This window comes from Apteryx mantelli, chromosome 27 (genome assembly GCF_036417845.1).
Source record: "Apteryx mantelli isolate bAptMan1 chromosome 27, bAptMan1.hap1, whole genome shotgun sequence".
In the NCBI taxonomy this organism is placed as follows: domain Eukaryota; kingdom Metazoa; phylum Chordata; class Aves; order Apterygiformes; family Apterygidae; genus Apteryx; species Apteryx mantelli.
Window position 1 is genome coordinate 739,215 of NC_090004.1, and position 26,922 is coordinate 766,136.

Sequence of the window (26,922 nt, forward strand, 5' to 3'; positions counted from 1 at the left end):
TGGAATAGTATAGGTGGGAGAGCGGCACTGCATACGAAGGATTGTATAAAGGGTAACAGGAAAAGAGAAGCAATATCAGGTCTGGATGGGTGGAAATCTCATACCTTAAATATACTGATAGGACTGACTGCCAACCCCCAGATCAGGATGATGACAGAGATCAGGAACTGTTAAGTGAGACCAGAGAAGCTGCAATTTTAAGACAGTAATGGTGGGAGATTTCAACTACCTCAACAGAGACCAGTTCAATGCCTCATCACGAAGAGAGGTAGAGGGAACATTTTTTAAACACTATAAATGACTGCTTCCTAGATCAACCAAGTTTAAACCTTCAAGAAAAGCTGCTTTTCTGAATTTGGTGGTGCATAAGACCTACTTTGAGCTATTAGTGGGACAACTGTAATAGTAACCACAGTACAATTAGATGCAACTTGGTAGATGGAAGCAGCAGGCCCATGTGGGTGGGTTCAGATGTAGCTCGATCAGATGGGTCAGAGGAGCTAGATCAGGTTTAAGTAAATATACAAGAAGAATGCGACCTGGTGGGTTAGTTAAATGTTAGTAAGTTCTCTAGACCAGCTTACAAACAGCTGTTGTGCCAGAGAATTAAATAGACTTTCAGTATAATTCTCATCTACAAACAGGGCTCAAGAGGGTATCCTGAGGACAACATACTGGTGACTGAGTTCCACCAGCAGTAAGATGATAACACATTTTAAAGAAAAAAATAACTGATCACAGGAAAGCATGGTCTGTTGGAAAACAGTGTGGCTTCTGTAAAGGGAGATGCCACCTGGTCAATCCACTGGAGTTTTACAAGTGTGTGGATAGAGGGAACCAAGGCATAAAATAGACTTTCAAAAAAACTTTGCAAAGGTTCAGTTAAAGAAACTAAATTTCCACAGGCTTGGAAGAAAAGTTTATTATATATATTATTATATTTCCCTTCATGCCTGTTTTGAAGGTGATGTTTGCCTTTTTCCGGTCATCGGGGATCTCGCTTGATTGCCATGACCTTTCAAAGATGATAGAGAGCAGCCTTGCAGTGACATTTGCCAGCTCCTTCACTATCCCATTTGGTCTTATAGACTTGTATATGTCCAATTTGCTTAAGATAGACCCTAACTTCATCTCTCTATACCATTGGCAGTGTCAGAGAGCACTGGGGCAGGCAGGCTAGTCCCTAAGGGAAGGGGAACTGACCATGACAGCAAGGCAGACAGCAGCAGTGGCCTCACTGACAAGGGCACAGTCCCACCCAAGCAAGATGAGCAGGGTAGGTGCAGTGATGGTATGTAGCTAGGTTCAGCTGAGAGTCCAAATTGCCAGACAAATCCGTAGTGAGACAGATCTAAGGTCAGGCTGGGAAGTCGAGTCAGGGTTGGGTCTGGAGACAGTAGCTGTGGTCAGTCACAGTCCAGTGATTTCCAGGCAAGTCCATAATAATGAATCAGTTCCAAGGTCTAGCCAGGAGGTCAGTCCATTGGTCAGGGTCAACAGGCTTGGCATAGGCATGACCTGCAATCCAGCTGTGTTGTCGCTCAGGTGGGGGCCAAAGGCAAGGGCTTCAGCTTAAAAGCAGCTCCTAAGGGAGGGAGTGGTGGCCTTTGCTAGCATCCAAGCAGAACTTTCTAGAACAGCTGTCCCCAAGGCAGCCAGCCTTGGCAACCAAGCCCAGACAGCAAAACCCCCACGAGGGGAGAAAATTTGCTCGGGGCCCTGACAAGTAGTACTTTCTTCCTCCAAGCTCTGCCACTTGGGAGGCCTGAGAGCAGACCCTGCCAGTGAAGCCTGAAGTAAAGAAAGCATTGAACACCTCAGCTTTTCCTGTGTCCTTCATCAGTAGATCACTGGCTCATTGCTCAGCAGCAGGTCAGCAGTTTTCTTCATCTCCCTTTTACTGCCAGTGTGCCCGTAGAAGCCTCTCTTGTTGCCCTTTGCATCCCTTGCCAGCTTTGACCTCAGCCAAACTTCCTAATTCCATTTCTGCATGCCTGCTTGATTCTCCTGAACTCCTCCCATGTATCTGGTGTCTGCTTGCACCTCCCATACACTTCCTTTTGGAGCTGAGTCAGAAGTTCAGCTGAACTGGCCTCCTCCCACATCTGCTTATTTTCCTACACATTGGGATAGACTGTTTTCTTGTGCTTGGAGGAGGTTGTCCTTGAAGATCAGCCATCTCTCCTGGGCTTCTTTGCTCTTCAGACCCTCCTGTGGTGTCTTGCTTATCAGTCTCCCAAACAAGCAAAAGTCCAGCTATTTCTTCTGTTACTTGCCTCGCTTCTCTCTTGAACTCTTGCCATGTCATGGTCACTGCAGTCAAGGCTGCTACTGATCATCACATCCCTCACCAGTTTGTCCTTGTTAGTGAGTAGCATGTCCAGCAGTGCACCTGCCCAAGTCAGCTCACCTAGCACCTGTATCAAAAAATTGTCTTTGATGTGCTCAGAAATATCCTGAATTTCATATGCCCCACCATGTTGCCCTCCCAGAAGTTAGTGGGTTGGTTAAAGTTCCTCTTTAAAATCGGGATCTGCAGTCATTAGGCTTATTCCAGCTGTTGAAATGTGGCTTCATTCACTTCTTGGTGAGGGGGGGGATCTCTAGTAGACATTCACCACAATGTTCCCCTTGTTGGCTACCTCTCTGATCCTGACCTTGTAAGATCTTGACAGGTCTCTTGATCATCCCATAGCAGAGCTCTATGTGTTTAAGCAGCTCCTTTACACAGAGCCTAACACCCTCCCCGCCCCCCACCATCTTTCCTCATGAGCCTGTATCCTTTCATCACAGCACTTCAGTCATGTGAGCTGTCCCATTACACCTCTGTATTTCCAGTGAGGTTGTAGTTCTGCAACTGCATGGACTTCTTGTTTTTCCTGTGTGTTTCCCAGGCTGTGTATATTGGTTTACAGACAGGTCAGTTGGGCTCCCCGTTGCCCCACTTTCTCGAGGGAAGTATGAGAGCTTCCTCTGTTGTCCTGTCTTGTGTGTGCTTTCCTCCACTTCGGGTATCTTTGGTCTTCCCTGTCAAACCTTGTTAAAAGTGCTCCAGCTAGGTTAGCAAGCCCAGAGAGCAAAGGACAGCACTTAGCAGTCACTTCTAAGGCTGGAATAGAGTCAGCAGTGTAGTGCCCTCAAGACTGGTTTTATTCAGCATCTTCACCAGTGATCTTGTGAAATGAATGAACAGTCAAATCTCCAAGTTTACAGATATTACTAAGTTCTTTTGAGTCATAAAAAGCCACATCAAGGACAAGGAACTCTAGAAGGATCTCTGTAGATAAATTTAAGATATTTTGTCTAGGGAAAAGCAATCTAAACCATATCTATGTAAGGCTGAACTTAGTGATCTTGGGAGATGGAGCAACTGCCTTATGAAGAGAAGCTAAAAAGGCTGGGACTTAGTCTGGGACTCTCTAATTTGGAGAGGAGATGTAATCAAGGTTTACAAAACCTGAAGGGAGTGGATGTGCTGAAAGAAGAGCTGCTTGCCAAATCCTGTTGTACTAGAACTGAAAGCACTCGAAAACTAGTTGGAGACTGGTTTAAAACAGAAGTTCTTTATGCTGCATGTTGTGAGCTGCTGGAACTGGTTGCCCCAGGAGACTGTGGGAGAAGATGATAGCATCATGTTTGGAGAGGGACTGGACAAGTTCATGGGCAACAGATCCATGAATGGATGCCAGAGGCTGAGGCAGGGACGTCCCCTCTGCTGTCTCATACCCAACGGCTGTGGTTGCTGGGGGTGTACATGAGGAGTGGATTGCGGTGAGTAGCCAGGCTCGCATACTCCCTGCAAGTAGCATCTGCTCTTGCTGCTGCTGGAGACAGAGCCCTGGGCTGGACGGCCCGCTCGTCTGACCCCGTAAGGTGTTTCTGTGTCCCGTCTGCCTCTACCAGCGGGGCTGGATGCTGTGTTAAACAAGTGGTTTAAGAACTACAGTTAATTAGATGTAATGGCTGTTACTGAGAACCTGAGCATTGAACACCAACATTTAAACTGTTTTTTTTTCCTGGTTAAAAAATCTCAAATATCCAGTACTTTATTCTTTCTTTAATTTATTTTATTTTATTTTATTTTTTTTTTTGAGCAGGTTACTCAGCAACTGTTGTTGCTAAGACACAAATAGCTACAGATGTCCTCCGAACTGATTGCACAGTGATAAATGCCCTGGCTGCCTCTAATGCAAAATAACAAGAGAAATAACTAAATTTGCCATGGTTACAACCTTTTTGATACAATTGTAGTGTAAGTTGAGTACTGAAACAGTTTCTCTCTAATAGAACTACTGACATTAATTTCCTGGTAACCTGTGGTGATAGCTACATGACTTCTCAGTGTGTGTTCACAAATCTCATATTGAAAATAAAAATTGCAACTGCATAATGTAAATAACTCATTTTTTTGTGGTTAATTTGTTGCAGGTTTGTTCTCTTACTGATAGAGCTGGATTAAAATTTTTGGTCTTTTGTGGGTGGGTGATCAGGAAATTTACTAGTCTATTTTAGTATGTAGGAAGTGACACCTAAAAATTAAAGGCAATATGCTCTCTTGTTTGAAAATTTGTTTTTAAAAAGCTCCAAGACAAACATAATTTTCTCTCCAAAGCTGCAGCTCTAGAATTTTGCAATCCATTTATCGTTTATCTGAAATTCAGAAAGTGTATGGAAACCACAAGATATTGGGTATTTTCTGGTTTGTGTTTTTAGGGAAAAATCTGTTAAGCCACAAAGCAGGTCTAATTCTTGTGAAAAGAGAAAGAAATTGACTTTTCTACTTTTGTTATGCTTATATAAATTACTGTGCTTTGTTTTGAAAGTAAAAGGTTAATAGCCCTTTCATGATCTTGTGCTACATGAGCTATGTACATGGTAGATCTATCTAGAAGAAATTGTCAAGTTGTTTCTGGGCTCAGTGGGAGTTGTTTTTCTCTAAGATGAAGTTATTATTTCCACATTTTCCTTTTGTGAAAACAGCTTTTTCCCCATTAAAAATTTCCCTGCTGTGTTTCAAAATCAAACTTAACAGAATTGCACAAGAACTGGGAAATCAAGCTATGTGCCTGCCGTCATTGTGCAAGCTAAGTGAGCTGCAGACAGTTGTAATGGTGACAATGCTTCAAAGAATTAGAAATAACATAAAAATCCCAATTAATGAAATAAGTATTACTTAACCTAAAAATATATTTGCATGCCCATTTATTTTCAGTAATTTCTTGGTTTATAAGTACTGCATGCTTTTATTTCTCATTTGAAGATTCAGAAGTTTTATTCAAACTGAGAACCTTCGATCCTGCAGGATTGTTTTTGTGTGCTTGTCATGGCTGCTCATACCTTCAAAAACAGGGCGAATAATCTGCCTTCCCCCCTAAACTGTTACAGTGTTTGTATTCTGATTCTTACCAGGGTAAGAAAAGGAGAGAGAGAACCTGGATTGAGAGCAGTAAGCAATCCAGCAGATGTTGCAGCAAAGATTTAATCTGCTATTTTTCACAATATTGTGGAAACGTATATGCGTTATGTGTGCGTATTTGTGTGTGGGTGTGTGTGGAGAGTGAGGGGGGAAAAACGAAGAATAGCAGAGCATAAATCTTTGCTGTGAGATCTGGTGGATTGTTGACGATATGGAATCAGCGGGCTGATGTGTAGCACAGCTTTCATTTATTAGATATATTTAGTTTTGGATTTTTTTTTGGATGACTGCTACCTGCTGTTGAGGAAAAAAAAGGAAAATATTAGGGAACTGTACTTACAAAGGGGATGGATTGAACAAAACAAAGCTTGAGATATTGTATGGTGGGCTTAAAAGATGGATTTTACCTAGAGGCAATTTTTAAAAATTGCTGTGGAAAGCAAGACTCTTGACTGAGAAGTTGATTACTGATAGTGTTAGAAACGGTATGATTTTGGGACATCACATTTTGAAGTTAAAAAGTCAGATCCTTTCTCCTTCTTGCTTCATTTGTATTTTCAAATGCTAAAGTAATACATGTAATTCTTGTATATTTAAAAGAAATGAACCAGTCATGTGAAGATGGTCGGATACTGAATGTGTGGCCTCAATATGATATTTATAAATTAACTTCTGAACATCATGAGAAGTAGATTGCCAATTGAATTCCTTGCAGTTCTACTTGTGAAAGCAAATTATTTCTATCAAGTATTTCATTCCTTAGTGGAGGAGGAAAGCTAAATGGGCCCCTGCTCTTCTGCTCTGCCCTGTCTTTCTTTGTGTGCTCCTGGAGTTGCATGAGCATATTGGAAACTGCAACTTCCTTTTCTTTTTAGGAATCTTTAAAGTTTTTTGAGCTTTTATTCAGATTTAGCAGATAAACATTTTACAGGCCTAGCCTTCTATTTGCCCACTTACTTTATTTGCATTAATATGATGGCACAAGTTTCTAAAGTGCTTTTGCTATTTGTTTTTGCCTAAAGGAAGGAAAAATTGAAGCTTAGTACTCAGAATTGCTCAATTCCTGACAGCTGCACAAGGGGGTCATTTTATTATACAGACCAAATTAGGAACCAGGCTGCCGCTGCCATTTCCTGTAATCTTTAATCAAGCTGTGTAAAAACAAAATGGGAGACTCTCCAAAACTTCAGATGAATGCCTGTTCTTGCCAAACCCTCATAAGAAACCCTGTAACACCAGAGAGAGGATTAGATTTGCTTTCTTGGTGTAGATAGCAAGTTAGTTTGGCAACGTTGAGTACCAAGTTGAAACAATTTCTGTGGCTTGACTGATAAAATAGTAGCACAGCTGGATGTGGAGATGCTGGGATATGGGAAGAATGAAATCGTAAAGAAATCTATCCCTGGAACAAAAAGGTGATATCCATATGCCTGCTCACAGATCGATGTGGAGGGTCACAGATCACTGCCTGCAGGGGAGATAGCTGTTAGCATGTTTTGCCTGAAGATTCAGGTTCGTGAACAATTGGAAATATAAAAGCAGAAAATCCTGAGGGTTTTTTTGCATGTGATTACATGATTCTGCTTCTAGGTTGCACAGAACAGTGACAGGTGAATAAGTACTGGAGCAGACTTAGGAAAGTCCTCTCTTGGTATGTGTTTGATAGAAGTGGTCCTGTGGTTGACCCAGTATGTATCAATTTAACCATTTAATAACACGTTTTTAACTCTCTGAGGGAAGGAATTTTTTTATTTTGCCTAAATAATTTGCCAAGATTTTTGTCAAGATTTTGTGCCATGATGTTGAAACACCAATATATATTTTCAGCAGTTAATGTATGCAAAAGAAAAAAAAAAGGAAAAAATAATAATGCCAAAGATTGAACATGTAATGAAGTCCTTTGAGTTTATTATGTGAACTCAAACATGGTGGTTGTTGCAAATTGTTAGACTATCAACAGTTCGCTCTTAATCCTGTGCAATTTTTTTCCCCTTATTTTCAGAATTTGCAACAGGAGCTCGAGAAGAGTGATTGGACCTAATTTTAAACAACTGCGGCTTTATTTTGTACCTTTTAGGGTACCCATAGAGGCATTTCCCCTACATACTGTGACTGTTACGATGGCATATCACTTCACAATGAGAATGGCTTTGAATCATTGCTAACAGTTTAAAATATGAAATCACTAAAACTTAAGTCACAAACCTCCAGAATAAAAAGCACCTGGCAGCTGTGCAGTACATAATGTCAGTGTTTGTCTCTTCTCCCTCTTTGCTTTTTGAATTTATTTCTTTGAGTGCTTTTAATTCAACTTAAGGGGTGGAGGGGGCTTCACCACATCCCACTGTGCCAAGCTCTGCTCTTCTCTGAAAGGAGTAGTGTGTCACATGGTGAGTGGCACAGGATAAAAGAATATTGCAAGGAAAAATCCTGCCGTGGTTGGGTGGTGGTTTAGATCACTTAGAAGCTCTGGTTGCAGTGTAGTGTAGCAGAATGGGAGAAATTACCATGACGTGCTCTACTGGAAAATAGAAGGAGCTTAGACTCTTTTCTTTTGCTTACTTCATATATTACTGTTCATGGTAGACTGCTGGCCCTTTAGGAAATAAGGAATTGAAATAACTGCGTAGATCACATTTTCATGCATACTCCAACAAAACATTTTAACTTTTTGTTTAATAGCTTTAATTTCATTAAGCTAACTCAAGGTTGCTTTAAGGGGAGCAGTGGCTATTTTAAAATAATATAAGACCGTATACAAACAGCTTTTTTTTTTCTAATCAGTATAATTACTGCTTGTTGTTTTTGTCACGGTATCCTTAATTTCAATTATTTGCAGCTTGAGAGAGGAACTGTTCATCAGCTGAAATTTTATATCCAAAGCCAAAGCAGATGGACTTGAACAGAATAAAAGTAAACAGCAGTCTACCCGGATGCTAATAGCAGGTAGCTTTAGGGAATTATATCCATAATGTGTAGTTTTAAAGAGTCTGATTGAGCTAGACTTTGCATTTTAGGATTTTAAAAACAGAATTTAGTGCTAGAAACTGTATATAACTTGCCAGGGTTTTTAATACGGGAAATACTGTAATAGCGATGTTGTGCAGAACGGAAAGCAGACAACTGATACATGAGATTCTGTAGTCCATTCCTCTGCTATGGTGCCTTTTGTTTTGAAATTTAGAATAATGCTTTTCAATAAATTGAGCAAGCAAGATAGAAAGACATGTAAAACATCTATCCTTCCTGGTATTTTACATTGCTGGCGTTTTGAGGAAGTTGGAATTAAACTAGGATGGCTATTCAAAACAAGTCTAAATTAAAAATAATGATGTTGTTTTGTTCAGATTTTTTGATATTACAAAATAAATTATTTAGCAGATGAAGAAAATTGCTGATTTAATAAAATCACTTCCTGAGGACAGTTCCACAGGAAAATGATGAAAATCACAAAGAGAAAAAGTATGGTATTTTTCCATTTTTTAGGAGTTTAAAGCTCTAATCTTTAATCTCTTTGCTGCATTTCTTTTTTCTTGCAGCAACTCATTTGATGGCATGTTTTATATTTAGTTGTTTTGTACAGGTTTTTTTCATTCATAAGGCTGGTGGCCCATTGAAGTTATTCTGACCATCAGAATCTACTTTTCAGACCTTTTCTTCACCCCCCCCCCAAAAAAGACAAAAAGATTCAGACAGAAAAAGTGACCAAACGAAACCAAAACCCCAGCAACCCCTAAGGCTCTTAACCGTTGAATTTTGCTCTTTTAAGGTTAGCAACCATTAGGACGCTGCAGTTCTGTGTGGGAAGAGGGGGCAGGAGGAGAGGCAGCCACAGTTCTCCCATGCAGGCGTTGCATTGGCAGCTCCATTTGTGGATGTAAACAGGGCAATGATTTGGACTACATATGGAGCCGAGGATATCTCAGATCTGATTTTGTCTCTTACGATGTGGTTGCTTATGGGTTTAGAACGTTCTGTAATAGAAGTGGTGAGATTAAGCTTATCTAAAGCTCATCAAAATCCTTTGATTTGTACCAAATTTAAAAATCTAATTTGGAGAATTGAGATGCAGCCCAGGAGCTCACCGGTGTTTCTCTTCTGTTTTTTAAAAACCAACTTTGTTCGAGGAGAGATGTTTATTAAGGGAGATAATATACCGAGGTAGTTCAAGCTCAGCAGCTACAGGGTGCTGGATTTGCAGTTGGTGCTTACCTTTCCTTAGAGCCAAGGCGGTGGCTTAGGGTACCTGGAAGTGCTCCCGGAAGGGAGCAGGGGGGGCAGAGGGCAGAGTGTCCTGCCCTGGCAGCCTGAGGTCTGCTCAAGCACACGTGTGTGGTGGCTGCGGGCTGGCAGAGCGGGGGGATTAGGCGTGTTGGAGAGCTGCTGTTAGGGAAACGAGCACAGCCAGAACAGCTGCGCCCTGAATCCTCCTCGCCTGGGCTTGTGCGCTGAAGCTGTCCGCCGCTCCCCTCAGCCCTTCCCCTGCGGTCAGCGAGCTGCGGCTGAACCTGCCAACGCTTAGCTAGGTTCGGCGGGTGCTCGCTGAGCTAGTGAGAGCTTCCCTGCCCCGGCTGTGTGTGGAAACAGGGCTAGAGATGTTCCTCTCCTTCCCTGTAGGAGCTTGTGGCAGCAAGTGACTTTTGTGCCCGGATGCTAGCAAAGTCCTGTAGTTGCTCTGCAGAGAAATTTGGTTGCATGGTATACGGATTGAAAGGTGGGCAAGCCATGTGTATATCGCTGGGGTTTTTATGTTCTCTGTTTTGCCAAAGTAAAAAATGAATAAGATGGTAAAGGCGTTAAACAAACCGCATAACCCTACTGTTACAGGGGCTGTCACTGAAGCAGGAGATCCTGCTCTCCCCCTTTCTCGTTCCTGCTGTTCTCCATTCGCTTGGCTCCCTTAAGCATGGGGTTGTGTGATAAGCTGGTGGCAGTTAGAGTAACTTAGCAAAAATGTTGGGTTTTGGTGGCTTTCCTCTGACGTTAGAACAAGATCGAGGCTCAGATCCAGACTACTGCTTGGCCACACGGTTTGGAAGGGGCGTCAAGGGAATAAGAGTGGCTGGAGGTCCGACAGGGGCAGGAACTCCTCCATCAGCAGTAGCAGCACTTTGTTAGCTTCAGTCATTTGTGGTATAGAAAGCAATACTGTATCTTTGCAAGAAGTCTTCTGCCAAATTTGCTATTTCTGAAGGTACAGAGTATTCCCCAGAAGGAAGCGTGAAACCGCTAGAAGTCAAGTTTTTGCTCCCCATCTAGGCGAGAAGTTGCTGCTGTACTACTTTGGTTTGTTCAAAAGTTTGAGTTTTGCTTTCGGGTGCTTCAAGATGCACCACTCGTTTGCAAAAGAGGGTTTTGGTGGAAAGTGTAATTTAACTTATAAACTAACAGGGTCGGATGACAACTCTTGCAATTTTCCAATTTTTCTAACTAATTAGTGACTTCTCACAAATAAAATTAAAGAACTACTAAGAGCTTTGAAACAGTATGTGGAATGGTACTTTACTACTGAATGGATCAAATTTTGATCTGAGATCTTTTTCCATGCGGAAGAGTTTAGCTTTGGCTTTTTCTAAGGCATTATCTGAAAAAGTTTCAAATACAGAAGCAAAGGACAAGACTTGCTGGGATCAAATTCAGGCCCTTCTTCAGATCCTCCTATTCATAGTCTTTGAATGGCACGGTTTCTCTTCGGTCTTGATTTTTCTAGATTATTCCTATTAAAGTAAAAAGGAAATAAACCTTTATGTTTAAAATAAAACTGTGATTAAAACTGAGAGGAAAAACTGGAATGCTGGCAGGCACCTGCTGCGTATACTTTCCTGTGTTTGATGTCTGTAGGGTCATTTCAAAAGAAATTGAGTTAATTATGAGACATATTGTAAATTCTGTTGATGTACAGTTAAGGCAGTAATGGGAAGTAGCCTTTGACTGGGGGAGGTAACCTTGGAAAATACTCAAACCCTGAAGAAAATTTTACCCTGGCGCATAAGATCACTCTCTTTACAGAACCTCTGTTTTTCCTCTGATAAGAGAAAACAAATCCTTTGTGTTTTCATGGATAATGGGAAATTATTCCAGCCTCCAAAGCCTTCCTGTGTTTGCAGTATGGTGTTTTGCAGCAGCTTGCCTGTTTTGGGAGCAAGCTAGCTATAGAGAGCAAGAGTTTAAGTACGTCTGGCAGGGGAGGCAAGCAGCCATTGTTTTCAGGACACTGTCAAGTCATATTGGTTAGCTGGTCTTGCCCCTGTTCCTGGGGACAATTTTGTAATGTGAAGGTGCTTGAATGTTCTAGGCGGGATGTGCAGATGGAAAGGACTAGAGAAAACAGCAGCTGAATAAATGGCCTTCCGCATTTCCATAGAGGTTTACAGCAAAATTTCCATAGCCATGGAGGCAGGAAAAGGTCCTAGCTCAGCAGAGAAAGTATATGTGGTGTTGCTGTGTTTACTTTCTTCCAAACCATTAAGTGTTTTTTTCAGCATTTCTTTTAATTGAGGTAAGCCACTTATAATTCTGCTTTGTGTGCATGAAGAGACAGTTCTGTTAGGATGGGAGAGGAAATACCTACTTACTTCTGGTATGTTTGAGATGGAGCGTGTTTGAAGGGGTTGGATTTTGTTTTTAATATGCTGGCCCTGAAAGGAGAGGGGTAGAGAAGTGCAGTCGAGTGAATAGGACGTATTTTTAATAAATTTTGGTCAGACAGAGGTGGAAGTCCCAGAGGATGCATGCCTTTATCTGTCGAGTTGCAAAAATTAATAAGGTTGTGAAAGTAATCATCTGCAAAATTTCCTTCTTGTGGTTTTGCTGGGGTCTAGCAGCTCTTTTATATAAAATCTCTATGCTAAATGCTGTTGGGTTATTTGCTTAGAATTTTTTTATTTTAGTAGCAAACATTCATCAAATTTTTCTTTCTGAAAGGCGCAATTGAAAGAATAAACTAGCTTTGTGGGTTTGGCAATAAAAGGTACTGCTTGTAAATACATTTAGGTGTACAGTCTTGTCCTGATTTCTTTTTTTGTTTGTTATATAAATGATCTAAATTAAAACAGGTTAGACGGAATCACTCTGTTTACTGACCTAGTAGACCTGACTTGATCGTTTAAAGTGTCTTTAAAATCATAGTGCACATGTTTGATTGATACATTAGCTTCTGTAGCTTGTACGGTACAAGTAAATGATGTAGAAATGTACCACGTGCGTAAAAAAGTCTGTTTATATCTTGAAGCTTAAAGCTAAATCCCTTGTTTATGAAATCTTTCCATATATGAATTTTGTCTCTTACTTGGGAGAGGGCAACACGAGTTTAGAAAGCCTGTGGGTGGAATACATAACAATTAATGTCCCCCGATAGCCTAAATGATAAGCCTCCCAAAAAGTACATAAAGCTATGAACACCTTTTTTTGACAGGCTTTGAAGACTGCCGAGGAATACACGCATTCGAATCATTTAAGCATTAAAATAGTAATACCCATGGAAGAGCCACAAGACTTACCCGAACAACCAGTAAGTACATTTAAAAATACTAAAAATGAACATATAAAACAAACCAGTGACCTCACAAATTCCTCTTAGTTATTTTCATTAATAATGGAAAATAAGCCTTATACTTATTATATTTATCTAGAGGCAAAAAATTGTTTTGCTCCTAGTAAAATGTATTGTACATTTGATTTATTGTAATCATATAGACAAGAGTAATAAAAGGAATAGGTAGGTATGGTTAAACTCTGTAATGTTTCTGTTTAAAATTATGCCTAGTAATTATTTGTTTTTCTCAGAAAACCAGTTCAGGTGTTTCCTAGAGAAATTAAAATTCACTATTTTAACAATAGAATCAGGAAACTTGTTATTATAACATGTATAATCTTTACTACTTCTTGTACTCAGGAACTTGAAAAGATTCTGTGATCTCAAGCATACTGTCATCTCCTCTGCTGGAAAACAGTTTTTAAATTCCTTAATTTAAAAGTGTATTCAGGTAGGGAAGGACGTTTTAAGTTAAAAATTGCTGTCCAGAGATCTTAAGTATTTGAAATACAATGTGTATTACAGGTTAATAAGCTAATAATTATACTTAATTATAAGTATAAAATACCATGTCACATAAGTTTGGGGAAGAATAATTATTAATACATTATGATACAAAGTTAAAACATATATAATGGGGTAGTATTTAAGCGAAACGGCTCAAAATGAAGTTTGTATTGACATTATATTCCAAATTAAACCCGAGGCAAACATAACAATTGCCAAGTTACTCTGAGTTTGAAGCTTATTCTCATATTGGAGACATTTTCAAATGCACATGAAAACAGTAGCGTGCTGAGGGAAATTTGGTCATGTCCACATTGGAAAGATTTTTGAGGCTGCTTTGATGTGACAATATTGTGTTCTTCGGTTAACTAATACGTTGCAACTTCATTTATGCATTTTTATGGCTCATGAACAAAGCTGAATGAAATGCAAAGATAATCCTAAAATTACTGAAAGAAAATATTACTTTACACAACATGCAAGTTACGTCTTGTGCATATAGACATATGTGCATGCATCTGTGAGACTGATCAGCAAAAACGTAGAATTTGAACTGCAGATATTTGTGGGATTTAAAGGAAATATCTGTTATTACATCCTCATATAATGAAAACTGTCTTAATAAACCTTTATTCTTCAGGATACAAGATAGGGCACAACTTATTTTTGGTTGGTGAAAGCATCCTTTATAAGCACATTATTCTGTAATTTTCCTCCAAAGATTTTCTTGCTAATTGCTCTTCAGAATCTGAGAAGTCAAGTGATTTTGAGACAGAATATGGATTATATTGATTATGGCTGTTAAATGATGTGGTATTTTGAATATACTTGGACATTTTTGCAGGAGAGAATGACAAGAACGATCGTTTTAGATGTTTTTTGGTATGAGACCATTCTTGGAACAAGTTAATTTTGCTAATAAAAAAGAGAAATCAGCTTTGCAAAATCACTTCTGCTTAGTAGTTCTGCATTGTACAAACTTGTTTTTCTTCCCGAAATGATTTTGCTTCTCTTGATCATGGCAACAGGATTAGTACATTACTATGAAAAAATAACATTTATTGCAAACTGTTGGTAACTGAATCCAGGAGGAAACCTGTTAGAGAATCTTCAGGCTCTGAATTAAATGTATTTTACTTTAAAAACGAAAAAAAATTTTTTTTCCAGGTCACTTTCTTATGTTGAATTGGTCCAAATTTACACAATATATCTTTTCTAAATGAATGTTAGATTTCTCACTTACCCAACATGATGTAACCCGGAACCTTAAACAGGCATATCTTTTGTCCCTATTTTTTGACTGTTTCTTCTCTTTTCAGGTGTGAATTAGAATGGAAAAGTTTGTATGTACAGCATGGTGTTACAAAATAGAAACGGATGTGGGAAGGTAGAAAGCAAAGGGAAATTTGGGGGAAAATGAGGGAAAGTGACCCAGTGACCTTTGTTATGGCAAAAAAATATTTGTACTGTTATTGAGGATTAGTTAGAGAACCCTTTATAGTATTCTCTCACTTGTTAAATACATTGTGAACACACATAATTGATTTATAATATTCATTTAATCCTGAATGCCAGGACATGACAAAAATCTTTTTTTTTTTTTAATGAGGGATAATAAACTTGCATTACAAAGTTGCAACTCAACTATCTTGAAATAAGTTTCATTAACAGTTGTTGATACTTGTTTTATTTACAAAATGTTTTTCTTGGGTAAAACCGGCAACTCATTGCAGGCATCCACTGTGTTGCTCTCTGAAATGGCTTCTTATATTGGACAGCAACTGCAAACCAGAGGCAGTGGTGGGGAAAGCACCGGCTTGGAAAGGGCTCCAGAAAGACACAGTGCTGCCAAAAGAGTAGAGGATGATGGCCATGGATTTGGGTTGAAAAAAAATTTTTTTAAATGAAATTGGCAAAGTTTGTCAATGAAATTCTCCATTCCTAACGTGTACACGATCCTCTATTCACAACAGCATTGCCACAATCTCAGATTGGTTTGGCAGCGTTTGTTCCCACAAGTTATCGTGGTTAGTTGTGTGTGTGTTTTGTTTGTTTTTTTTTTTAGTTTTTTTTCCTATTTTTGCTCTGGCCGAGGAATTAGTCTGTGAAGATCAATCTGAGAACTGGATTCTGTTGCAGAGCAATTGTTACCTTGAAGTTTCAAAGAAAAGTTTGTCTCCACTTTGCTTCTCACTCTTTAAATACAACTGCATTTGAAAATTGGCCTGGGGCAGAGATAGAAGTTTTCCAGCATTAAGAATGATTTGGGCAGATGCATTTTGAGTTATAGAAATTTGTGATTGGGAGCAGGGATCAGATAGAAGGTGCCACTTAAGTTGTTTTTTTTTTTTTTTTTTTTTTTTAATCAAAATAAACCCCAAACTGATAATGAAATAAAAAGGTTGAGTGGAGATGTACGTTACTAAAAACACTTTGCTGTAGTGCAGCAGAATAGTTTGGTGAAATAATGTCTGACATTGCTAAGGCTAAAATTTGGATCGTTGAGGTGGACCACATCTTTTAATTTCTTTTCTTTCTTTTTCTTTCTTTTTTTTAAAAGGCAGTAAATTCACTTCTCCTGCACAAAAAGTCTTCAAACTGTGGTCCTGTCATCTGAGAGCCTTGACAGGGGATCTGAACTCTATCAAGAAGGTTTTCAGAGGAGTATGTGTTGAGAGGAGGTGTTTAAAAGGTTTTTCTAAAGCTTATGCAGGAGAGGATGGATAGGAGACCCATGTAAGGTTTGGGGTACAGTGCTCACTTGGGAGTATAGTGCTTCATGACAAAACTCTCTTCTTGAACCCCTAACATCTCAGGATATTGATTCCATTTTTAAGTTACTGTTACTGTGTGCTGTTCCTGTGTTAAACATGTATTATGACGTGTCAGGAGAGAGAGCTAATGCTTTCAAAGTCCATGAAAGGCTGTTTTTAAAAATGTTCCCTCACCAACTTAAATTTGTAGCAAAATTAGTGATGGGTGGGATATAGTTTTTGCATTCCACCAAAATTTCAAGTTTTCATAAATGTTATCACTTAGCATAGAGACATAATGGAAATTTTTTTAATGAAAACCTGCGAGGATGGGGAGACCGATCTAAGACTGAGGCAGGGACGTCATAGATTGAAATTCAAAATCCCTGTTTTGCTTGACTCGTTCCATGGATTACAACTGGCAATCCCAGAGCCATGTTCTTGGCTGCTTTAAAGGGTTTATGAAACTCTCCCCAGATATTTACTCATATTTTTATGAAATTAGCCCTTGAGTTAAAGTAAAACTCATTTAAAATTGGGTAGTGGACTGTGGTTGTGTTCCTGGCAGAGGATGGAAGACCTCCCATTAGAGAAGTGCAAGAAGGCACATAGTCCTGTGGTGTAGCCAGTCATCAAGACGGAAGCTCAAGTCCTAGATCCAAAATAGTCAGAGCAATGATTCGAATTAAAGTCCTGACTATCAAGAAGTGTTTTAGGGACAGCTGTGCTTTGCTTTGGATTTTTCATTCTGGACCTGATGAAAATTTCAATAAAACTAATGTCTCCTTGCACAACCTTGTTTTTTTTTTTAAAAAAAATTTTTTAGTGAGCTGATTTCTCTTTCCATCTTCCCTATTAAAAAACTGTCCAATTGAAGAGGCCAAAGGTTAGGGAATACCTGACTTGAAATAGCAACGTTCCACTGGTTCCTGTGCTGTTTGTGGAAACTAAAATTCAATCTGCCAGCTCTAAGTTAATTTTGATTCTGTCACGTCAAAGTAGCTTAGGTTTGAAGCTGTTTGATGCTTTTCTTCTGGTATGTGAGTCACTTTTTTCTTCTGTGTAATTGAAGGAGATGGTATGAACTACATGGGGGATGCAGGGGATCTGAGGACTTGAAAATAATGCTATTTCCCTTCCGTAAGAGCTCTGTGGATGGTTGACAGCCTTAGCTATCTGGTGCAATATTAGAGGCTCAGATCCTTGCTAAATTGTTTGAAAAGTGATGAATGACAGAAGATTTGAAGGTTATATGGTATCTAAGACATTGTATTGCTGTAGTCCTGTGTCATTTTCTTTACCTTTTTTGTATGCGTTGATATAGTCTAATGAACTATATAGTGTTCTGCTGTGCAAACAGCTGCAGGTAAGACTAAAAAAGAAAAAACTGTGGACCGAGTCCCAGAATCTTGATTTCTTTATTAAGAGAGAGAAGATTGTCCTTTCAGCTTTCTCCTTTCTATACTTACTGCTTGCTTACTCCTTTCCCCTTGTTGCTGCATCAAGCCTCTATCTTTTTCTCCACCTCTGCCTTCTTTTTCCCCCTTCCTAGCAGGAGTTCACATGCATTTTATTAACTTATATTAAAAAAAAGCTTTGAGCACATTTTGACCTCTCATGCTCAAATTACGTATTCCTGTTTCAAGAAAGGGGGAAAAAAAACTATCCTCAAAGAGACAAACTTTAATAACGTGTTGTAGGCCTTTTTGAGATTTCTGCCAAGAGCTTTCAGATTTCACAGCAGTCTTTCTCTGACTAGTATATCCAAATCAATGGGTTGTAATCCTTGAAGTGTTTTGGTGCATGATTCCCCAACACATTCCCCTGGCTTACCCAGACCCTATTCACATAAGAGGTATGCTAAACATTGCCGTCTTAAATGCCCTGCAGGAACTGGGATAAATGGTGAGACTGGTACAGAAGGTACGGAAGCAGCATAGTTGGCTTCTAAATGTGCTCCAGAAATTTGGAAAATTTCTGCTGAAAGTTGGGTGGGAGGGTGGAAAAAACAGTATATCACAGGAATATCTTGCTCAAAAGACTATAGGGTACAGTAACTAACCCTTTCCTCCTGCCCAGGATTTCAAAGTCCTATTTGTAGCCTGGATGCAAGAAACTGAATTTGTGTTCAGTCCAGTGCTTTCTGTAGTAGCACTCTCTGCAAGAACTGGACCAGCTGGCCAACCATAAAGATAGAATAAATACTATATTGGTTTTATTCAGAAATTAAAATCAGAGCTTCTAATTTATTATTGATGTGAACAGAAAAAATAGTCTAGTTCCTATCTTTAGAATATTTAAATAGAGAAGGTTTGAAAGACCCAAGTTTATAGCAATTGTGCTTGTTCCATGCAGAATAGGATTTTCTTAAAATTCAGGACTCTTTTATTCAATTTCCATAGAACAGTCCTTATCAAACTTCTGGAGCTGTGTATCCCAGCATCTGTTACTTATTTAAAAACCATGGCAGTTTTGCTAACACATTCAGCTTTAGCAGCTTTTCTAATTAAAAAAGGCTTGTTTTGAGCTGAAGAACCTGTGGCTACACTGTTTAACTCTGGAGTCCAATGCAAAGCTTGCTGTATTTAAACACTAATGCGAACTCTATAGTAACCAGTGATGATCTGCTAATGGAAGTCTGACATTTGTGTGCATAGATTATATCAAGGACAGTTGTCTTCAGTTGTGTCTCTGAACATATTTGTCTTTGCAGGTGAAAAAAGCCAAGATGCAAGAATCCAGAGAACAAAGCTTAAGGTGTGTAATTCTGAATTTGATTTTAGTGTGGAACAGTTATTAGTGTCCTGTTTTGATTGTAAGCTTCCATTTAGAAGCTTGCATATCATTATATTTTTCATAGAAATAGGGCAAACTTCTGTGTTTGGTATAATTTGGAGATTAAGTTCCAAATAAAAATATTAATTATCAAATATTTATTAAATCTTTAATTATTAAATTAAAATTAAATTATTAAATTAATATTACATCCTTTTGATATTAAGCTTTTATAAAAGTGGCTACAGAGAATTTTAATTGCAATATCAATTACCATGTTTTTCACAGAATCTGATGAGACAGCTCTGTCAGGTATAACATGCATTTATTCCAGTGAAACTTGGAATATTCTAATAGCACGAGTATCTGAGCTGTGATTCTCAATAAAATTCTGTGAATAACTGTTTTGAGATATTAAAAGTTCTAAAATTGATAGCATCTTTTGTTTAAAATTGGTAGATTGTTGTACAATTTTTGCTTATTAGAGGCTTTCTAATATATGTCATGTTTAGGAATTAATCACTAATTGATTGCTATTATTACATATAGAGAGAATGGCTATAGTAAGGTTTATTCTGCTCCTGAGAGTGTTTTTAAAAATAAAAAATAAAATAAAAGGAGTTCATATACTCCTGAAGAAAGTTTTCTTGTCAGAGCCTCTGACATCCCAATGTGAGTGAGGGGGAAATGCTGCATGTGCCATTCATGCACAATTGGACATGGTATATTGGAGCCATGGAGGAGGATATTGGTACATGGATAATTATTTAAAAAAAAAAAGGAAACAGTGAGCCATTTGCTCTGTGTGAAATTCATTTCATTAGATGTCTATAAGCTAGAAATTTGGGTTAATTACCCAGTGCTTCCCTTCTAGCCAGTGTGAGGTAAGATCAATCGTACTGGGGAAATGAACCATGCTCTAGGTTTATTGACTACAAAGGAGCTGAGGGCACCACAGGTAGGTGTGATCATGTAGAAGTGAATGGTGTAGCTTCCCCTTCGGTGTGTTACCCTGCTGCAGTGCAATCAGAGCTTTCCTGTAGATTCAGGAGCCTCAAGTTTCAGCCTGTGGAGGTATAAGCATCCTTGTATGGTGTTTAAAAATAGAATGGGGTGGGGGGAGATAAAATTGCATTTTTAATTTAATTGTAGTTCTGTTCAGATATTGTTGCTGTATTCTGATGAAACTTTATGTATGGTTTTAAGTTTGACCTTTGAAATATTTCAAGTGATTTATTAGATCTGTTTCTCCATAGCAGTATGATTTTCAGCCGAGGTCACTCTGGCTGTATTTGTTTCAGTTGAATTGTGGAAGTGAGAAAAGCAACAGCTATAGCCAGTGAGGATGTTCTCTCTTGGGAACATTAAGTATCCAGCAGCCTAAAAGGGTCTTAAAACCACTGTGAAGAGCATGTACTCTGCTTTTAAGCAGAGTCCACAGAAGATTCTCGGTGGTTTAAGGCAGCCACAGTTCAAGTGAGCATTTTTCTTCCAGTCAGTGAGAACTGCAAAGTTGTAAATGATTGCAAATGAGAGCATGTGAACCTGTCCCAAGAGCACAGGTGGGTGCACTGAGGCGTAGCAGTGAGAAAGAAAAAAGAAACATGGGCTGATATAGTATGATCAGGAACGTTATTTTACCTATAAGGTCTTCCACAGGAAGTAATCACAACAAGCAGCTGTACAGTGCTTGAGCTGTTGGCAAACAGCATGCAATTTAACAGCTGCAAATTGTGCTACGTAATCACAGGATTTTTTTTTCCCCAAGAATAATGGTAGACGGATACCCTGGTCTTCAGAGAAATGTGGTATTTTTGTGCAAAACTCAGAATTTATTATGGAAGTTTGTTCAGCTGCTAGTTGGAAGTCCCTGAAGGCCAGTATTTGGACATGATTGAACTGGGTGTCAGTTTTGGACTTAAATGTTAATTGACTATTTTTGAATTTGTAGAACACTGTTTCAATTACATGACAATGTTTGCTTTGACTGTATGTATAGTATTAAGGATAATTTCTTAATGAATTTGCTTTTTCCTTTTATGATTGCCTTGTTGGCTTTAATTTTATTATTGATAGTCCTGTGACACAGCTTTTCATGTTCACATGGAGAGGTTGTTGAGACCATCAGAATAAAGCATAGACACCCAGGCCACAGTTTTACAAGGTGAAAGAGCCAATGTAATAGCTTATTGCTGCTGAGAGGGGGAGTGCCTGCTCATAGCCCATCCTTTCCACCATATGTGCTGCTTGCTGGATCCCTCCATAAGCTGATTCTGTTCCTTAACGCAGCAAAAATAGCTGCACAGTTTCTGTGCTAAATTAGCAAATTAAACTCTGGTGGAAGAGCCTGAGGGTTGTCTGGGCTGGTGCAGGGGACCAGGATGCAGCGCCTGGGCAGGGGGAAGGAAGTTCATGCTCTCTGCTGCAGGCAGCAATGACAAACCACTAGCTCTGCCCAGCAGGCTGTGAAATACCAAAGGGTGCAGAGCTACTTTCTGTTAACAGTCAGTGTGCCTCTTTTAGGAAGGCCGAAACCAGGGGTTAAGATGCGCAAAGATGTTAATGGAAAGGTTTATAATGCTAACGATTAGCCTCTGTTTATCCTGTCAGTCATGTGAGCAACACAGAGGTCAGTGATCAGAAACCTGAATCTTCAAGCCTTGGTCCAAACCTTCCCATGTCAAGTGAGAGTAAGTATCCTCCTGAACTTTGCTGCTCCCGCTCACTTTTCTGTTTTCTTCTGCTGATTTTGTTACTTTGCATCATCAAGCACAAGCTTTGTCTCCTCCTCATAGTCCTTAGCCTGTCCTAGCTATCAGCTTTAAGATGAAGATTTGCTGTGATGCATTAATGTCTGGATGTGGTAGGCCGATGGTAGGCAAATATCTTTTTCTATCATCTACCTTGTTTGTATGACTGGCCTCCAACTTGCTGCTCTGCGCTGCTGTGTCTTATCTGCCTTGTATTTTATTTTTCTTCAGGGAAGGGGTTGAGTTGATCAGTAATAATGCATATCATAGGAGAATTCTGTTTTCATAAATCATTATCTCTACACAACTGGTTGGGTCTTTTGTAATAGTATACCATATGCTTAATGTCAGATTCTGAACTATATCAAATGTCTGCAGAAATTTGTTATGAAGTAAAAGGAGGGGAAACTGTATTTAAAAGGAAGAATAATAGGAAAGAGGATATAATTAGTTAAAGTGAAGATTAAGAAAAAAAGCTGCAGGAACTTAACATAGCAATGTTATTCTTCAATAAACATATACACTTCCACATATAAACTTTCTTTAATAAACATATACATTAAATATACAATTAATATTATAGTAATAGAAAACTTATGTTTGTGAAGTCCTCAGGAGAAATGTCAGAATAACAGATGCTCAGTGTAAGCCTTTAGGTCCGAGTGTTCCCAGTTTGCACTTCCTGTTATATCCTTGTGCTTCACGCCGCGAGTTAACACTAAGCACCAGAGGGGGGTGGTTCATTGATCTTTCAGGAGGTTCAGAGTGTGTGGCTGATGGTTTGTATTTCAGATTACATTACAAAGAAGTTAGCAATAACAGGACTGTTCCAAATAGCGAAAGCCAGGCTTGGTGGAGCACATGTTGCTGGTATCTGGAGCAGATTCCAAGGCAAACTATGCTGCCATCCACGTCCAGGCTGCTTCTTGCAGGTGATTAGTTGACTCACTCCAGAAGGGAGACAGGAAAATGCGGTCAAATGTAGGATGTATAACTGGGGAGCCAGGCCCCCGGAGCAATGCAAGGAGAAAAGCTACACTGTTAGCCTGGATCCACTGCCAGGCAGGGTCTGAATCTGTGTGCTGGGAGTACTACCAGTGTGCAGAGACAGCCAAGCTGGCTTCAGAAGGATGAGTCCTTAAGCAGCACAGCCATGTTTGCCAAGAGTTTGGTTGTAGGACCTGTAGATCTCAACTGATAAATCCATGCACTAGGCAGACTTTCAGTCACAAATGCCATCTAGCTCAGAGATCACTGCACCACACCACGCTGTGGGGATGACGTGTGCCAAAGGGGTTCTATGTTGCCAGTTGCTGTGCTGGGGTTCCGCACATCCTTACTTTCCTAGTTTTGATAGACAGCTGAATATTTATCAGGTCAGCTCTTCTGAATCCATTAAAAAAAAAAAAAAAAAAAAAAACCTTCCTGGGTTAAGACATACCAGCTCTTTATATGATAGTTCAAACCCACCCCTCCACTGGCAACCCAGAATGCTGTAATTAAGAACTGTCTCATGTGGGGTATAGAAAAAACACAGACAATGTTAAGTGAGGTGAGCCTGAACATTTCTTTCTTGGTTTTGCAGCTTTAGTGACTCTTTCATAATGGTTTTAGAGTGCAGTTGCCATGGATTTATTTAAACAGAAAAATGGAAGCATCCTATTACATGCAACTGTCAAATTTCTTCAGAGATCATCCGTGTTCAAACTCTGAACATTGCTCGCTGCAGTTCAGCCTTTCATCACTTGATGTGTAGGATTAAGTCTGCTGAGCTGGGAGCAGGAGAACAACAGAGAAGGGGGCCTTTGCAGATGATAGGTTAGGTAAGACTGGAGTGTTGTTTAGAGCCAGTGTGACTCAAGGTAAGATGTAACGGGTTCTTCCTGGAAGGCAGGGTGGCTAAGTGTATGAGGCTTGAACCTGACCACCTCCCCTCGCCCCAGTACAATGAACAAGCTCCTTTCCCGTTGGGGTCCTTAAAGGGAAGGGAGATTGCCGGAGCCATGCTCTGGGTACAGAGTACGTAGAAAAGGCATGTTCTCGACTGTTACTTTTCCTTTAGCAGGAGTCAAGCTGGTTATCTGTTTGCATGAGAAAATGAGTCTGAGGGCTCTGGTGTAATCAGAAAGAGCGATCGCCTATGCTGAGCCAGGTCTGTTCTGTGTCCAGGCCTGGGGAAAGGGAAGGAGACACCCTAGCAAAACACCCATTCTGATCTGGACTCTGTTCCATGGTACAGAAATGAAGTGTTAAGTTTGGGTGCACATGAAGACTTTTAGCATATTCAAAGTCTTGGGCAGGGCTAAAATCAGGGCTGTATAAGGATAGTTGCAGAAGTTGATGGTACCAGCTGCTAAAGAGAAAGCTCACTGTTACAAAGTGAGAAATAGTGTTGGCTGAAGCATTTACCTGCCAAATTAGGAAGAAAAGCGTTTTTGTGCCATTTTAACAGTGCATGTTCTGAGAATTTGCTTTAAATCAGATATCCAAGGCACTTAAAAAAAAACCTTTGTAAATACTGTGTCTTGCTTAAAATGAACTGCGTATGCTGATATTCAATCGTCATTATTTGTTGGTTTTTGAAATCTTCTCGTGTATACTTATACAAACTACTTTTTTTCAGTTATGACATGCACTGATTATATTCCAAGGTCATCAAATGATTATACCTCACAAATGTATTCTGCAAAGTAAGTTGAACAATTGTTACTGAATTCTGTAACTCACCTCTCTGAAGTAGTCTTTTTGCATGTTTATGTATTTCTGTAATGCTGTAAATCACACTTTAATATCTGCTAGGCAACAGTAACTCAGTGATGCGGACAATGCGACACATTAAAGCTAATAGAAGCGACCCTTTGGCTTCAGTGGGAGTTACATTATGATCACAAGGAGTCGTGAACCTCTGAGTATGATTAACAACACAACAGCGTTTTGTAGACTATTGCCCATAATATTTGGAGAATAAACAAACTGAACATAAATTCATATAAGGGGAATATAGGATCCTCTGGTCTTCACCATGTTTGGAGATATTAATAGTTCTTCCCATTGCACAGTATAGTAGGCCTTAATCCCCCATGTTTGCTTCTGTGTAGTCTCTCCATTTGTTCCAGCGGTTTTGACATTTGAACTACATAATTGTATTAGCTTGAGGATTTGGTGACATGAGGCATGATGTTATGAGGCATTAGTCAAACTAACTGCTCGTGCCTGTTGCAATGGGGAGTTCTTACTCCCTCTTTTTCCCTGCCTTCACAGTCCTGAAATAAGTAGTAGTATTCTGTCCTCACGGAGGAGAGTCCTAAACACCTGCTGTCTTCTCCTGGTTTCATTGGGAGAAACAGTCTGCATATCTAAACATCAAGAGCCTGACAGATTGGGAAACACAAGCGGGTATTACCCTAAGAGCACGTCAGTTCAAATCGTTCCATTTTTCTCAAGCAAACTTTTTGTGTATCTTCTGGCTTGGAGGTTGAAAACTGCATAATGTGAATAGTTCTTTTTTTCCTTTGTTCCTTTTTTTTATAAGGCCATATGCACATATCCTTTCTGTACCTGTGTCGGAAACAATGAGCCCTTATCCCAGTCAGACTCAGTACCAAGCACTGCAGCAGTCTCAGCCCTATGCCATCTACCCTCAAACCACCCAAACCTACGGACTACCTCCTTTCGGTAAGAAGGAATTTCTTCAAAGAATTCTTAGTGCCTGCAATTATTGTCTCAGGTATCATTAAAAAGCAGATGTTAAGCAAGCTTTTCAGATGTGTTGGAAAAAAGAGCTTACAGGACAGTGTGTGCCTGACTTAAATTATAGATCGGTTTGAAATGAGGGAATGGTGTGTTTGAGTGGCAGTAGCTCTGGTTTAGAGCGTGTCATTTCTAAATGGAGCTTCATATTATAAAATGTTATTTTTTACAAAGCTGCTCTGCTGGCCAGTGATTCAAGTGTCTCTCTATGAAGCTTGCCAGATGTTTCTTAGCTTGGGATCATAATTTTCTTCAGTTGTTGTGTAGCTGTCTTTGTGCTGTTTCCCTGTAAGGTAAATCATGCAAAGCCCCATACTCCAGCATCTCTGCTGAAGATATTTTTCCTTTCCTTTTTGCTGGTCAGGAATAAGACTTTATCATCTCATGTTTTACCGAATGTAGATCTCAATACTAAAATGTTTCCAAGGTTAACTCAATAAAAAGTTTGCTTAAGTTGCTCTAATACGTGAGTCTTCTGTTAGCCATTCTAGTTTTTGCAAATGATTGGAATGTTGTCTTAATTTAGCATCTAAAGTTAAATGTCAAGGTTTGAACTATTCACCCTGTGCTTCCTTTATAGCGGATGAAGAAAAAGACGCACCTCTAGGGATATTGGTCTGTTTTAGTAGAAGACAGTGGCCATCTTTCTCCGTGGAGTAAAGGGAGTTGAGGATGAGTAGTGCAGATAGAAACACCTTAGCTAGTGAAGGGAGCTGTTTGGTCTTTCCTTGTACTTCCTGTATTGAATCATGATTTTTTTTCCAGCACTTGAAACTTCACTGTCCTTTAATGTATGAAATTATATGACTGATTATCAAAGTTTGTCGTTTTAATTTCTCTTTTTGTTTCTGAACTTGCCCTGCTTGCTTTCGTATGTGAATATATATAAAAACGTTGCCACCCGTCAAAAATGTGTGGTGATGGAGGCTGTTTCCCCCCACGGCATCTAGCTCTATTGAGGGGGGAGAGCGTATTGTCCTTCCGTGCAGATAACAGTGGAACACATCATGTGTTGTTAGAGGGCAACACAGCTGTGAGATAGCCATGAAATGTTTGTCTCTGGAGTTTGTAGTAACACTGAACAGCTAAATTAAGAGCCTCTTGCAGATTATTTGTACTGGTAAAATCTTAGGACCTCAGGATGTAGAAGCGCGACTCTTTCCCTAGCTAAAGAACTAGATGTCTTTGAATAAAAACAACAACATTTATGGCTCTTGTTAACCACTGACAGAATAACTACTTTTATGTGCATTACAAAACATTGACTTGTCATGGTATCTCTGAAAAACAGTGTAGAAAAGCTGATGCAACTTGGCTCAGTTTTGTTAGACATGAGTTACATTCCTAATTCTGTTTGAAGTAATTTGGCAAAAATTGTTATTCTTTATGAGAAGGGTCAACATATAAAATATACTTCCATATCTTTTATATAAATAT

At 39.4% G+C, this 26,922-nt stretch overlaps 1 protein-coding gene across 7 annotated transcripts in view; it reads left to right on the forward strand.

The window, feature by feature from the left end:
* Positions 1-26,922, forward strand: part of EYA3 (EYA transcriptional coactivator and phosphatase 3) — a 65,121-nt gene that overhangs the window by 7,348 nt on the left and 30,851 nt on the right. For 3 of the 7 annotated variants that reach the window (XM_067311480.1, XM_067311481.1, XM_067311485.1), the window contains exons 2-6: positions 12,831-12,926; positions 18,924-18,967; positions 21,596-21,675; positions 24,359-24,425; positions 25,268-25,410. In XM_067311480.1, the coding sequence (XP_067167581.1) occupies positions 12,894-12,926; positions 18,924-18,967; positions 21,596-21,675; positions 24,359-24,425; positions 25,268-25,410 (367 nt within the window). In that variant the 5' untranslated portion in view covers positions 12,831-12,893. The other 4 variants (XM_067311486.1, XM_067311482.1, XM_067311483.1 and 1 more) reach the window with 4 other exon arrangements.